We start from the raw sequence: 13127 nt of genomic DNA on the forward strand, positions 1-13127 counted from the left end.
TGACATAGCAGCATATGCTTGATTCTGCTCATTTGTTCCTACATCCAACTTTGCTTTCAATCTGGTTTCTTCGATCTTACATAATGACCATAGATCTTGAAAGGGAGTGGCTTCTTTCTTCCCATAGATACTTGAAGTGAAGTGCCCCATTCCTCCGGTAGTGCATTCAGTACTACAGTGGTCATTTCTTTGTCAGACATTATTTCACCCAGATCTTGAAGTTGATCTCTTATCTCAGAAATCCTCATAAAATATGAGGCTATTCCTTCTTCCCTTGAGATCTTTAATTTGTAGAGTTCTTGCCTTAGAGAGATTACTTCTCCAGCAGTACTTACGGAAAATAACTCTACCAATTTGTCATATATAGATTTTGCAGTGTCTAATTTTGATACATATGGGATGAGAGAGTCTTTGATGGATTCTATAAGAATCCTCTGGGCTCTCACTTCCCCCTTCATGTGATAGTTATTGACCCTTTAATGTGATCCATGACTTCATTCTCAATGAGATTTAGGTCTATTCTTTTCTTCCATGCAAGAAAGTTTGCAGCCCCAACTAATTTGTTGCTTTCCTTGCAAAAAGTCATTTTGATAGTAACAGATGAAGTCATAAAGTTACTTGAGTATTTTTGCTGCTTACTTCCTGCTTAATCTTGATGTTGATAGAAGAATACTCCTTGAAAGTTTGAGAGAGTTTGCTTCACAATCCTTCTTGGATGATCTAGCCTTCTTTAGATGACGATCTTGGAACTGCCTCTAGGGTTTTGGTCTTTCCTTCGGCTTCCTTCTTGAGTAAGATTTCAAGACTTCTTGCTAGAGTAGATTTCTTCAATCTAGGGTTTTGGTATGTTAAAGATCTTGATCTCTTGCTTGGTGTCCTTTGACTTGTTTGCTCTTTTCTTTGAAACTTGACTCTTGTATGTCTTCTTGATTAAATGCCCCTTCTTGACTTTTAGCACCTAAGCTTTGATACCATGTTGAGAAAACTAGGGCATTAATGATTAGGAGAGATTTCTCTTCTTGATAATTGCTTGTGATATGATTTTACTTCTTGTATTATGATCTTCTCTTTGTTATATTCTCAATGTGCTCTTTTCATCAAGACAATTACCAAATAAACAATAGAAGACAAGAGACACGATATGTAGGCTTGTTAGCTAGGGCCAAAACCTCTCACTTTTTGAGAGGAAAACCCAATCAGAAAATTCTTCTCATAGATCCTCAATTGACGAATACCAAGACCATGACAAAGACCCTTCACTCTAGAATCCTCCAAGACCCTTGTCACTAACCTTGATGTTCTACCTCTTCCCTTTCTCAGCTTCCTTCTTCTCTTGAACTGCTCTTCTTGTCTTCCTCTAGAGACTCTCGATCTCCATATTTCCACACTGCTCTTCTCAGCTTCCTCTAGAGAATCTCAGTCTCTACTGCTCTTCTCGGCTTACCTAGAAAAACTCGGTCTCCTAGGTTAGCCCTAGATCAGAAACCCTAGAATAGAGTTTCTCCTCGGCTTCCTTATTGCGAGATCTATGCCCAAAGAAGATCACTTTAACAAGTTCTACTTTGATCTTCTTGTGATGCCTTCGGTCCTTCTTCTTTCACACCTTGGAGAGTATATGGCCCAAGACAAAAACCCCAGAAGAATCCTTCTTCACACTTCTGCTTATAGGCTTTTCTTTGCACTTCTCTTCATCGAACTACTTGCTCCTAAGTGAGGCCGAGTGTGGCTATTTATACAAATTGTCTCATGCCCTTTAGGCCGACATGATCACTAGGAGGAAGGCCGACATCATCTAGCAAGTTCTCTATTCGTTGTAGGTTGGCTTGAAGAGGACAAGTGACAAGGTCTTGGAGGAATACTTTTCATAGACAAGTTGGACTTTTTACAATGTGTAACATGACTTCATTACATGACAATGACCCTCTTATTTTATGACTAGATGACAAGTTGGACTCTTTACAATGTGTAACATGACTTCATTACATGACAATGACCCTCTTATTTTATGACTAGATGACAAACAATTCCTAAATGCTCTCAATGGGAGCCTTGACTTAAAAATAAAATCTCTTACTCATGAAACCCATGATGCAAGCATTATAATATTTTATTTTTCTTCTTTATATCTCTTTACATAAAATCACAATTACATGTCATCATGAAGACCAAAGCTAGTTACACTTTTCAACAATGCAGAGATGATGATGTACTTGGACCATGTTGCTCAATCGGCCACACACTTGCACCTGACACTTGGCAATTGATCCAGGGCCCAGATGGGGTTCAGTCTCAGTCGGAGAGACTTGGGAGGTCTTATATAATCATCCCAACCCTTATTGATGGAGCATTGACATGTTTGATCCAGTTGGAGACCCATGAGACCCTTAATTGTGCCCCACAGCCACTTGGGAGCACCACAAATGTTTTGCTTGGAAACCAAGGAGCCACCCCCTTGGTAATCATGTTGGGAGCCCTCCTCTTCATCATGGCACATGGAGGACTTATCTTGGCCTTCCAACGGCCCTTTACACCATTATTCTATCATTTTGGCCTCATCAGGAAGGCTTATTTTGTACTTTTGAGCTATTTGGTGGGCTTGTCACCAATAGGGCTATTATTTGCACATTAAAATCTTGATTAGGGGCTGAATTAGGCTAATTAGACCAAATTGAACTCCTAAAGGCTCATACAAATTCAAGGAGAGCCTCATTTATAACTCATCATCAATTGGAATTTTCGTATGAGCTAGAAAAGAATTCGGACCTGCAGTTTGGGAATGTTTTGGATGTTCATAAATGCACTTTGATATTTGGAGCCGTTCTGGAATCATTTTGGAGCCTCTTTTTCATGGTATAATGGATGCATATACTTCATATTGTCTAGTAAGTGCCTTTTCTTGTTGAATATCTTTATGTAAATTTCTAATGCATCGAATTGGTTCTCATAGTGAAGATTTATGCCCTAATTTATTTGACATGGTGTGAAATTGTGATCTTGGGAAGTTTTGCATGTGTTACTCATTAATGATATGAAATGAATATTCCTAGTGGAGAATTATTGTAAATTGTCTATGAAACTACATTAACTTTGTTTAAAGAGGGTAATTGTTGAAAGTGGCAGCTAGAGCTTTTACTTTTGGCCTCCTTAAGGACCTAATTAGCTCATCTAAAGCATTAGTGACTCCATATACCCATCGGTCTAGGCACTAGTCTCGTCCCTTGGTGGTCAAACTCGGATTTAATCCATAAATTATCCCCTTTTCCCCTCTCCTTTTCTCCTCTTTAAAATTAGACCTCCAACCTAGACGACATTGGGAAGTTTTGCATGTGTTACTCATTAATGATATGAAATGAATATTCCTAGTGGAGAATTGTTGTAAATTGTCTATGAAACTACATTAACTTTGTTTAAAGAGGGTAATTGTTGAAAGTGGCAGCTAGAGCTTTTAATTTTGGCCTCCTTAAGGACCTAATTAGCTCATCTAAAGCATTAGAGACTCCTTATACCCAATGGTCTAGGCACTAGTCTCGTCCCTTAGTGGTCAAACTTGGATTTAATCCATAAATTATCCCCTTTTCCCCTCTCCTTTTCTCCTCTTTAAAATTAGACCTCCAACCTAGACGACATTGCCAGGGCTTCCTATGAAATTCATTATAGGCACTACTTTTTGAATCTGCTTGGATAGGCTACTGCGTGGATGTCTCCTCTAGTGATCCTCCAGGTTTCATGCCATTCCCACGGTTCATTCTTGAGAAATCTCAAGCCCTAGCTCCAACTTTGAAGTCCATATTGAACGTTTAGGTGTGTTAGCTTTCTTGAGGGTTCGTGCACATAGTATTCGATGGAAAAAATCATTCTAAACCCCTTATCCCATCCCACCCTAACCTAGAAAGCACTTTGAAGAGTCTTCTCCCGAGATTATACACAAATCCTAGGTCTCATGGGATCCCACTCTGGCCTTCTCAAGGATAGCGAAAGTCTATTCAAAGTCATATAAGCATCATTCAAAGCTTCTTGAGAGGTCCTAATCATCTTGGGAGCCTTGACCTTGTCATCATTAGACATCATTAGCCCTAGGTCTAGGTCTCCTCATAGGTATTTCTTGGAGAGCCCTTTTGCTTCTCTTGAAGCATTGAGCCTTTATTTGAGCCTCTCCTTTGAATGGGCCTTAGAAATCAAATCATACCTAGTCATTGGTTCTATAAGTGATAGTGATTTCCCTCGTACCAGGACTCCTCCCATCGGTGGAAGTCTGTAAAGAGAAGGGGACACTGACTGAGTTGACAGTTGGTTTGTGCCCCATATTTGCCATATGGTCTAGTAGTTGTCCCATAGATACCCCTCCTAGGACCCTTGCTAGATTGAGTGGTAACAAGATAGTAGCTGGAGGGTGTTAGCAGAAGATCCTTAATGTTGAATTTCCACGAAATTCTGCATCTTCTTGAATGAACACCCTGAACTAATGGCAACTACAAACTAAAACCAAAAATTCTTTTCACCAAGGCACGAAATTTCTCAACACATATAAGGTAGCAGAATTATCACAAAGATAAAAATACAATGACACAATAACACAATAATTTTCTTAGGAAAACCCACTCCTTGTAGAATTTTATTGATAGAGTTATGAGCAATCAGATTTCTTACAAGGCAAATTGTTTCAATTGAAAACTCATTGTTCTCACGGCTACACTAACTAGAAGCACTCTGCAACAACCTTGACCTCTACTCCTACTTGCTTGCGGCCTACCTGGCCCAATTCTCTTGAGTTGGTTCCTCCTATTTCCTAGCGCAGTCTTGGAACCTATTATTTAGGAAAAATCTCCTAAATCCTAGCGCAAACCTAGTAGCAAGAAGCCTCTTTATCACAGCATATTGGCTCCTCCAATGGTACGCACTCTCAACAAGGTTCTCTCACTCACAAACTCGTGCATACAAGAATGAATTACAATGGTGCCTTCGTCCTCCTTTTATCAATTTGATCCACGTTATATTTGGCGAATACAAATTTAGAAGTTGAGTTGAGATTGACTTGTTAACGAAGTCGAACTGACTCTCTAACTCGGCATTGCCTCAATTAGAAACTAAAGCTCCCACTCATCCTTTTCTAATTTTGCACTTGCACTTGGAGACTCACTTAACTAGCCCTCCAAATCTACGCATGAATTTACTAACTCCACAAACTTGTCCATGGTAAAAGGGAAGATTGATCGTGGTCTTTCTCTAGCTAAGGCACACGCAACGAGAAGACCCTCTCTCATTGCTATTTTCAACACTTTACAATATATGCACGATGATTTCTGATTAATATGACCTATTCAAATATAATTCAAGGAAAAAATTGCGTGCACTTAATCCCTGACAAGAATATAAAAGCCCTTTTGGAAATAAAAATTTTGCATATCTTTGTAACTTCAAAATCACCAACATCAAAGTTTAATGTATAATTAACAATAAAGTGAGCAACTACCTTAACTCACAAAACCAATATAATGACTAGTTTACAGCTATTATTTCTTTAGAGCCATTTGTGTATCACAAGAGCAAAAAAATTAACCAATATTTTTTGCTCTAAAGGCACTAACTTTCGAAAATACTTGTGTATTCACATAGGAAGGAGTTGCATTATACAAGTTTCGTAGAGATATCCCTACTCAAGCACCTCATCATGCAGTGTTTTGTCAAGTCTTTCTTTTTTTAACAGCAAAGAGATATATTGGTAATAATCCGCACCTATTCGCGGCAAAAATATCGGGGGGTTTACGATTCGTGTACATTGCCATCCATGGGCATCGATGTATGCAGACTAGCTGTCCAAGCCCAATTTCCTTCCAAAACTACAAAAAACGACTGAGCTATTACATGATTACTAGTATATACCTTACAGAACTGCCTTAAAAGCAAAAATGCATTTAAAGTTCGACATCAAAAAACAGACATAGAAGCAAACTACTCATCCATAGCAACAGGACGGTTGAGGTCAATTCCAGTTGTTTCATCAGCAGTCTGAGAGTTCTTCCTTGCCAATTTGATTTGGAGTTCCTCAATTTGATTGCGCAGAGCATCGATTTCGTCTTCCAACTGTCGAATCTTTTGATTCTTCTCAATTTGCCTCTCTTGCATTTCATATGCTTCCTCATGTTGCTGTTGAAGACACCTCTATAGATCTGCCAAGCCCTCCTGTAGTTCTAAGTGCTCTCTTTCACAAGACACGCAGTGAGGGTGAGTGTAAGCTACCAGAGGTCGGCACTTCTCCCACGTCCTTTCTGAACAACCCGCCTTCCAACCCGAGCGTGGTCGTCGGTGGCCCCAAGAGCCGGAGTCTAAATCTTCTATGAGAATATGATTCCTCGTGGAAATTAACTCAGATGGACTGTTCTATCCTAGTGTCTCAATTGACCCAGAGGAACAAAGAATCCAGCAGCACCCGAGATGAACAGACAATAGCAGAATTGATCCCACTCACTAGCAATTGACTCTCCCTACTCAACCAAACAGAAATTGACACCCTCACCAGTAATTGACACACTCTCCAGAAGATGACATTCCCCAGCCTGTGTGAAGGGGCTGCCCTCCACAGCCAAAATTATCCCCTGACTACCTTGTGTCTACCAATGGGTCCTTGCACCAACGACCATCAGGACAAAGTCAGACTCTTTCATATTGTAGAAGTTAAGACCATTGTGCCACCATTTATAGAATCTTCCAAACTGAAGCCTCGTAAGAAATTAAATGATTACAGGCTTACCTCCGGGATCCCAATGCTCCACCATGATTGTCCTAATGTCTGAAACGACTCTAGCCTTATGCAAATTCTCCTTCCCACGAGCGAACCATCTGTTCCAACCCAAAGGGAGTAAATGCAGCACTCGTTCTAAGAGATTTTGCATGGTGATGGCTTGCTTGCTCCTACTAAGGATACAGATACGAGGAGTAAATTGCAGAGTTCCCACACTTATCCTCTCCACCACGCCAAGTGTAGAGCAATTCATGTACATTGCCATCCATGGGCATCGATGTATGTAGACTAGTTGTCCAAGCCCAATTTCCTTCCAAAACTACAAAAAACGACTGAGCTATTACATGATTACTAGTATACCCCTTACAGAACAGCGTTAAAAGCAAAATGCATTTAAAGTTCGACATCAAAAAACAGACATAATAGCAGACTACTCATCCATAGCAGCAAGACGGTTGAGGTCAATTCTAGTTGTTTCGTCAACAGTCTAAGAGTTCTTCCTTGACAATTTGATTTGGAGTTCCTCAATTTGATTGCATAGAGCATCGATTTTGTCTTCCAACTGTCAAATCTTTTGATTCTTCCCAATTTGCTTCTCTTGCATTTCATACACTTCCTCATGCTGCTGCTGAAGACACCTCTGTAGATCCTCCAAGCCCTCCCGTAGTTCAACTACTCTCTTTCATAAGACCCGCAGTCAAGATGAGTGTAAGCTGCTAGAGGTGGGCACTTCTCCCACCTCCTTTCTAAACGACCCGCCTTCCTACCCGAGCGTGGGCGTCAGTGGCCCCAAGAGTCGGAGTCTAAATCTTCTATGAGAATATGATTTATCGTGGAAATTAACTCAGAGGGACTGTCCTCAGAGATTCTTTAGGATCTATCCTAGAGGAACAGAGAACCCAACAACACCCGGGATGAACATACAATACTAGAACTGATCCCACTCACCAGCAATTGACTCTCCCTGCTCAACCAAACAGAAACCCTCACCCGTAATTGACACACTCTCCAGAAGATGACATTCCCCAACCTTTGTGAAGGGGTTGCCCTCCACAGCCAGAATTATCCCCTGACTACCCCGGCTCTGCCAATGGGTTCTTGCACCAGCGACCGTAAGGACAGAGTCAAACTCTTTCATATTGCCGAAGTTAAGACCGTTATGCCAACATTTATAGAATTTTCCAAACTGAAGCGTCATAAGAAATTAAATGACTACAGGCTTACCTCCAGGATCTCAATGCTCCACCATGGTTGTCCTTATGTCTGAAACAACTCTAGCCTTATGCAAATTCTCCTTCCCTTACGCGAACCATCTGTTCCAACCCAAAGGGAATAAATGCAGCACTTGTTCTGAGAGATTTCGCATGGTGATGGCTTACATGCTCCTACTATGGATACGGATACAAGGAGTGAATTGCAAAGTTTCCACACTTATCCTCTCCACCACACCAAGTGTATCAACTTGCTGAGGGTTGCAACCATGGTTCAAGTGAGAGGGAACGCATACGCTCTGATGATGCCAAATCTGAGGGGAGAAGGGGCACATAAAGAGAGGATGGATGTGATGGGGACAGGGAGGTCGGGAGGGTGGGTGAAGGAGGGGTAGCTACGATGGTGGGAGAGGGGGGTCAGAGAGGGGGTGATGTGGAACGTGAGGTGGGGGAGGTGGAGACGGGGGGAGGGAACCATGAAAGAAAGGGCGGAACCCCACAAGGGAACGAGAGGGGCAATAAAGATTAATTGTTAATTTTAGATAACAATGGTATATTATATGCTTAAGAGCAATTTACTTCAATTTTTCTTATTAGCCCAATATCAATTTCCAAATTAGCAATCACATTAACATGACAGTAAATGCAAATAGAACATAAATAAAAATAGTAGAAGACAAGCCAAGACAAGAGGACACAAGATGTGGCGCATGCTAGGGACAAACCCCAATGTGGGGAAACCCTTTGATCAATTCTTCTTATTATTCTTCAAAAGTTCAGCAGAGAGAGAGAGTACAATATACAAAATTCACTTGCCCAATCACAGTCAAAGATGTCCCGTCAAATTGCAGTCAACAAGATGCCCTAACCAGAAAGTCAACATTGGTCAAATCAACGAAATTACACCTCCAAATCAGCTCGGTCAAACTCAGTAAACTCGGCCTCCAACAGCAGTCCAAATCAGCCCAAAACAATCCCGAAAATATCAGACAAACTCGATCAACGCAAAGTCAAACCTGCAGTCAACTTTCCTGCGGTCAACGTTGGTCAAACAGCTCAGATTGCCTCGATTTCTGTGCCCATAAATGTGGCTTGTCCAAACAAAATATTCCCCAAGAAAAACACAGTCAAACTCAGTCAACTACTTCCCGGTCAACGTTGGTCAAAGTGACCCTTCTACAATTCGGTCAACACCCAAAACAAAAAATTGCAGAATTGTCCTTCGCATGTGTGGAGAGAGAGGCTACCCAGAAATCCGTACACCCAATCAGATGAGGAGAGAGAGAGAAATGTGTGTTATGAATGATGTCCATATGAGGTAAATGCACCTTCTATTAATATGCAATGTTGAAGATGAAAAGACATGTGTTTTGGGCTTCTGAGCCTACATTAAATTGTTGGCCGACCTTGACAATTTGTCCATAAACAAAATAAATTCATATTTCCTTATACATGTCAGAATGAGATGATCTTTAGATCAATCCTACACCTCTCGGAAAGAGGAATCAAATAAAAATATCAGTTGCATCATATGAGTTGTCCAAGGTGAAGTTTGGCCCTAGTTGCCAAATCTAACATTAATAAGCCCATTAATTCCATGGTTTTTGACTTATCTGTCCGGTTTTTGGAGTAGGAGGAGAGAATTATCATCAACTTTAGGACTTTCATGAAAGTAATTAGGGAATGGGAAAATATCGGTCTATTTCATTGACCTTGTTGTACCCTTCTTCCATTTGGCAAGCCTTGTTGGCTTGCATATCCGCGTCCTTGTTTTCGCCTCTTAGGATGTGAAAAAGATTTATCTTCCCAAAGGGAGGAAGCATGCCCTGGGCTCTCTTGAGTATCTGATTCAATTTGTTGTTTTGAGCTGCAGAGATATAGTTCATGTGTTTTATGACCAAGAGGGAATCCCCTAGGACATTCATTTCCTTAATATCTTTTTGTTGAGCTAAGAATCCATAGGCCTCCGCTTGGTTATTTATCTTCTTTCCCAAACCCCAAGCATACCCCACTTCAATTATTCCTTCAGGATTGATAAGAATCCCTCCCCCTCCTGCCACCCCATTGTCAAGTCTTTCAAAGCAACTAAATACATGACTTTCTTTGGCTCCCCCTTTTGAAAATTCTTGCGAGTACAAGGATAACTTGACAAAAATAAATATTGGTCAAGTTTACACCATCAAATAGGACTTACTAGTAAAATGATTGTATTGTTTCATGTCATAAAACTCTTTCACATTCATAAATAAACAACTTCATAGTTTAAGTTTATAATGACCTTTCATAAGATTCCATTGCCTAGATTTTAGTGTTGTGTTTCTGATCATTATATGTTCTTGTTTACAACAGACTTTCATGAAAGAATATAAGTTGTGTCCATCATGTTTTATGTAATAGTATTTCCATATATGAGTCGATATTGTAGGAACAAAAAGGTTCCCATGGTTTATGCATAATCTCTTATACCTAATTTAATATTTTTGCTCACTAATGAGCATATCACCTCTTTCTGCAAGCAAGGCATCACATAAGCTCCAGGCCCAAGTTTCCCTTGAAATTGAAACAAACATTTAATCAAATCTTAGGGCAACAGCTGGGCAGAAAAATATAACATGTTTCAAAAATTACCACGCATATATGTCCATTTATAATTTCAAATACATACAATTTCCTCCAATTTGATACATTATAAAGATATCTAGCAATTTTTATTTCAATGTCTTTTTACATGTCGTAAATAGTCAAACTATTGTATGGTTTCAATAAGAACATGACCACCTTAATACCTATCTTAAAAAATAAAATAAAAGATATTGTGGAAATCTATATTTTAATGATATGTTCATCTCGCTTACCCTGCAAAACTAACTAAAAGATTCACTTAATATTTTCACTATTTAGTTCACATTACAAAAGAAATTGGGAATTATGTTTGAATGTGCTGGTCAATACAAAATGCAATACATGTTAAGATGTTCAACATTCACACTTTACAAAAATTTAGTTTTCACTAAAAACATCCCAAGAAGATATGGATGAAAACATTTTTCTTTAAGCAAGGAAGCACAAGAACACAAAAGTATCAAATGATATTGAAGGTGAATATTTAACCTAACAATTAAAATACATTGCACTGACAAGAGTATTTAAGAAAGCTCCTCCAAGACAGATTTATGAACTCAATTGCCTCATGTTTGAAATCAAAATTTGAAACATACCTTTTGGTGATCATTTAACAACGATAATGGAAGCTTCCTTTCCTTTAAAATCACATTGTAAGAATTCGACAACCGACTTTGCAGCTCTTCTCGAAATGTTTCAAGCTCCTTTTGATTGACAACTCTTGTATTCCCTGAATTTATCAAGACACGTGAAAAATATGACAACTTTAATTATGGGGCAACCAATATGAGATGCCAAACAATGTATTAACTCCAGTGGATATAAGACATTAAATAGGGTATGTGATATACTAAAATAAGTTTAAAGTTGTATTAACAGAATCTAGTAATGCTTACAGAATAACAAGTTCTCAGCTGGATGATAGAACAAGTGAGAACAGCATATAATGAGTTTTGAAAGTCCTCCCAAATGTATCAACAAAGCAAATCTAAAGTGGAACAAAGACATCTTGTATAATGCTAGATGTGTAGATGCTATCTAAGTTTACAAAATACATGGAGACGATGTTGAATCATGGGAGACCAATTTGACAGAAAGCAAATCCAAACCTATCATGTGTTGTTGTTGCTAGTGAAGGGATGGGATGGAGGAAGCTATTTGTCTTATTCAATTGATTTGTGTAAACGACATACCAAAGATTAGGCTCTAAGCATATAAGTGTTATATAAACACTTCCATATTCATATACACTTGCATGTAGCAGTACATGTCCTTTATCCTTGAACTTTGTAGAAATATGTTTCAAACTGCTAACCAACCAATAGAGCTTATGTGTGGAAACAATTTACATGAGTTGTTTGTTACCTCTTGCAGACGTAGGCACTTGGGGTGGATAAGATTCAAGCACTATTTCATTTGCAATTGAGGTAGATTATCATCGATATTATGAGGTAGAACAACATCCTATGTATGCATATAAGTAAAAGGTGTAGCACCATCACAAGTTGAGAGGAGTAACAAGTCATCTATACAATATTCATGAAACAATCATTGGGAATATCCAAGGTGTGATTGATACTATATGGGTTGAGTAAGGAAAGCAATAAGCAACTACACCTGTATTGGGAATGTAACAAACTATGCCCTAAGATATGGACTTGACCTCGCTAGGCTTGGTATTTGAAAATTTCATATTTCTATGTTATTGTAGATAGTTTTCTTTTAATCGTATAGTCAATGGTTATGTTGTATTTGTTTCTTGAAGGCAGTTCTTGGCTGCGAAACTGCGTCAAGAAACCAACTCGACCAAACTTTAGGTTCAAGCTGACCCTCGAACCAGAGGGGGCTCCCTCAAGTGTTACGAGCCTTTTTTAACGTTGTTCACTATCACTGGACAACAACCTTTGAAGCAAAATGGCCAGATCTATTATTTGTTGTAGGTGGTTGCTGATGATTATCCAATCTCTGCTCAGAAATAAAGCCCTCTCTTGCTGAAACTTGATCAAAGTGCCAACATCTAATTCCGACAGAAAAACATAGCTTAAAGAGTTTGGTGGAGGAATAGAAGAGAAATCAGATAATTAAGTATTCATATTGAATACTTAATCAATCAAATATAGTAGATGTGTGTAGAAGAATTCTACAACCAAACAGATATACATTCAAGAGATGATAGAAGGCAACAATTAAATGATGCAGAGGAGCTAATTTAAATAGACTGTTCAATTAGCTAATCTCAGTGTAGATAATAACTTTGCAGCGGGCTGTTAGGGAGGTTGATACTCAAACCTAACCTTGCCCTAACTCCTATGTTACCTTGAACATATGCAGAAACAGATTATGAAATAACAGGGAAAGACATACATGAGAAACAATTTCTGTCATGAAACTAAAGCCATAATACTTCAATTAAAATTCCTGTAATAAAAGTCTTTACAAAAATGGCAGGGTTTTGGCATCAAAAGCCAACCCTTTTACAATGAAAATCAAATTATATATAGAGCATTACATCAAGCAGGCTGTGTCTATCTTTCTTCAAATAAAATTAAAAACAA

General features: G+C 39.0%; 1 protein-coding gene across 1 annotated transcript in view; it reads right to left on the reverse strand.

Annotated features, from left to right (window-relative positions):
* Positions 1 to 13127, reverse strand: part of LOC149239228 (nuclear/nucleolar GTPase 2-like) — a 307088-nt gene that overhangs the window by 260660 nt on the left and 33301 nt on the right. Inside the window, exon 2 of the mRNA XM_089369804.1 lies at positions 11169 to 11302. Within this exon, the coding sequence (XP_089225930.1) occupies positions 11169 to 11302 (134 nt within the window). The remainder of the gene's footprint in view (positions 1 to 11168; positions 11303 to 13127) is intronic.

The sequence above is a fragment of the Pinus tabuliformis genome, chromosome 8, assembly GCF_031772625.1.
Source record: "Pinus tabuliformis cultivar Carrire ecotype Pingquan chromosome 8, CPIR1, whole genome shotgun sequence".
Taxonomy (NCBI): Eukaryota; Viridiplantae; Streptophyta; class Pinopsida; order Pinales; family Pinaceae; genus Pinus; species Pinus tabuliformis.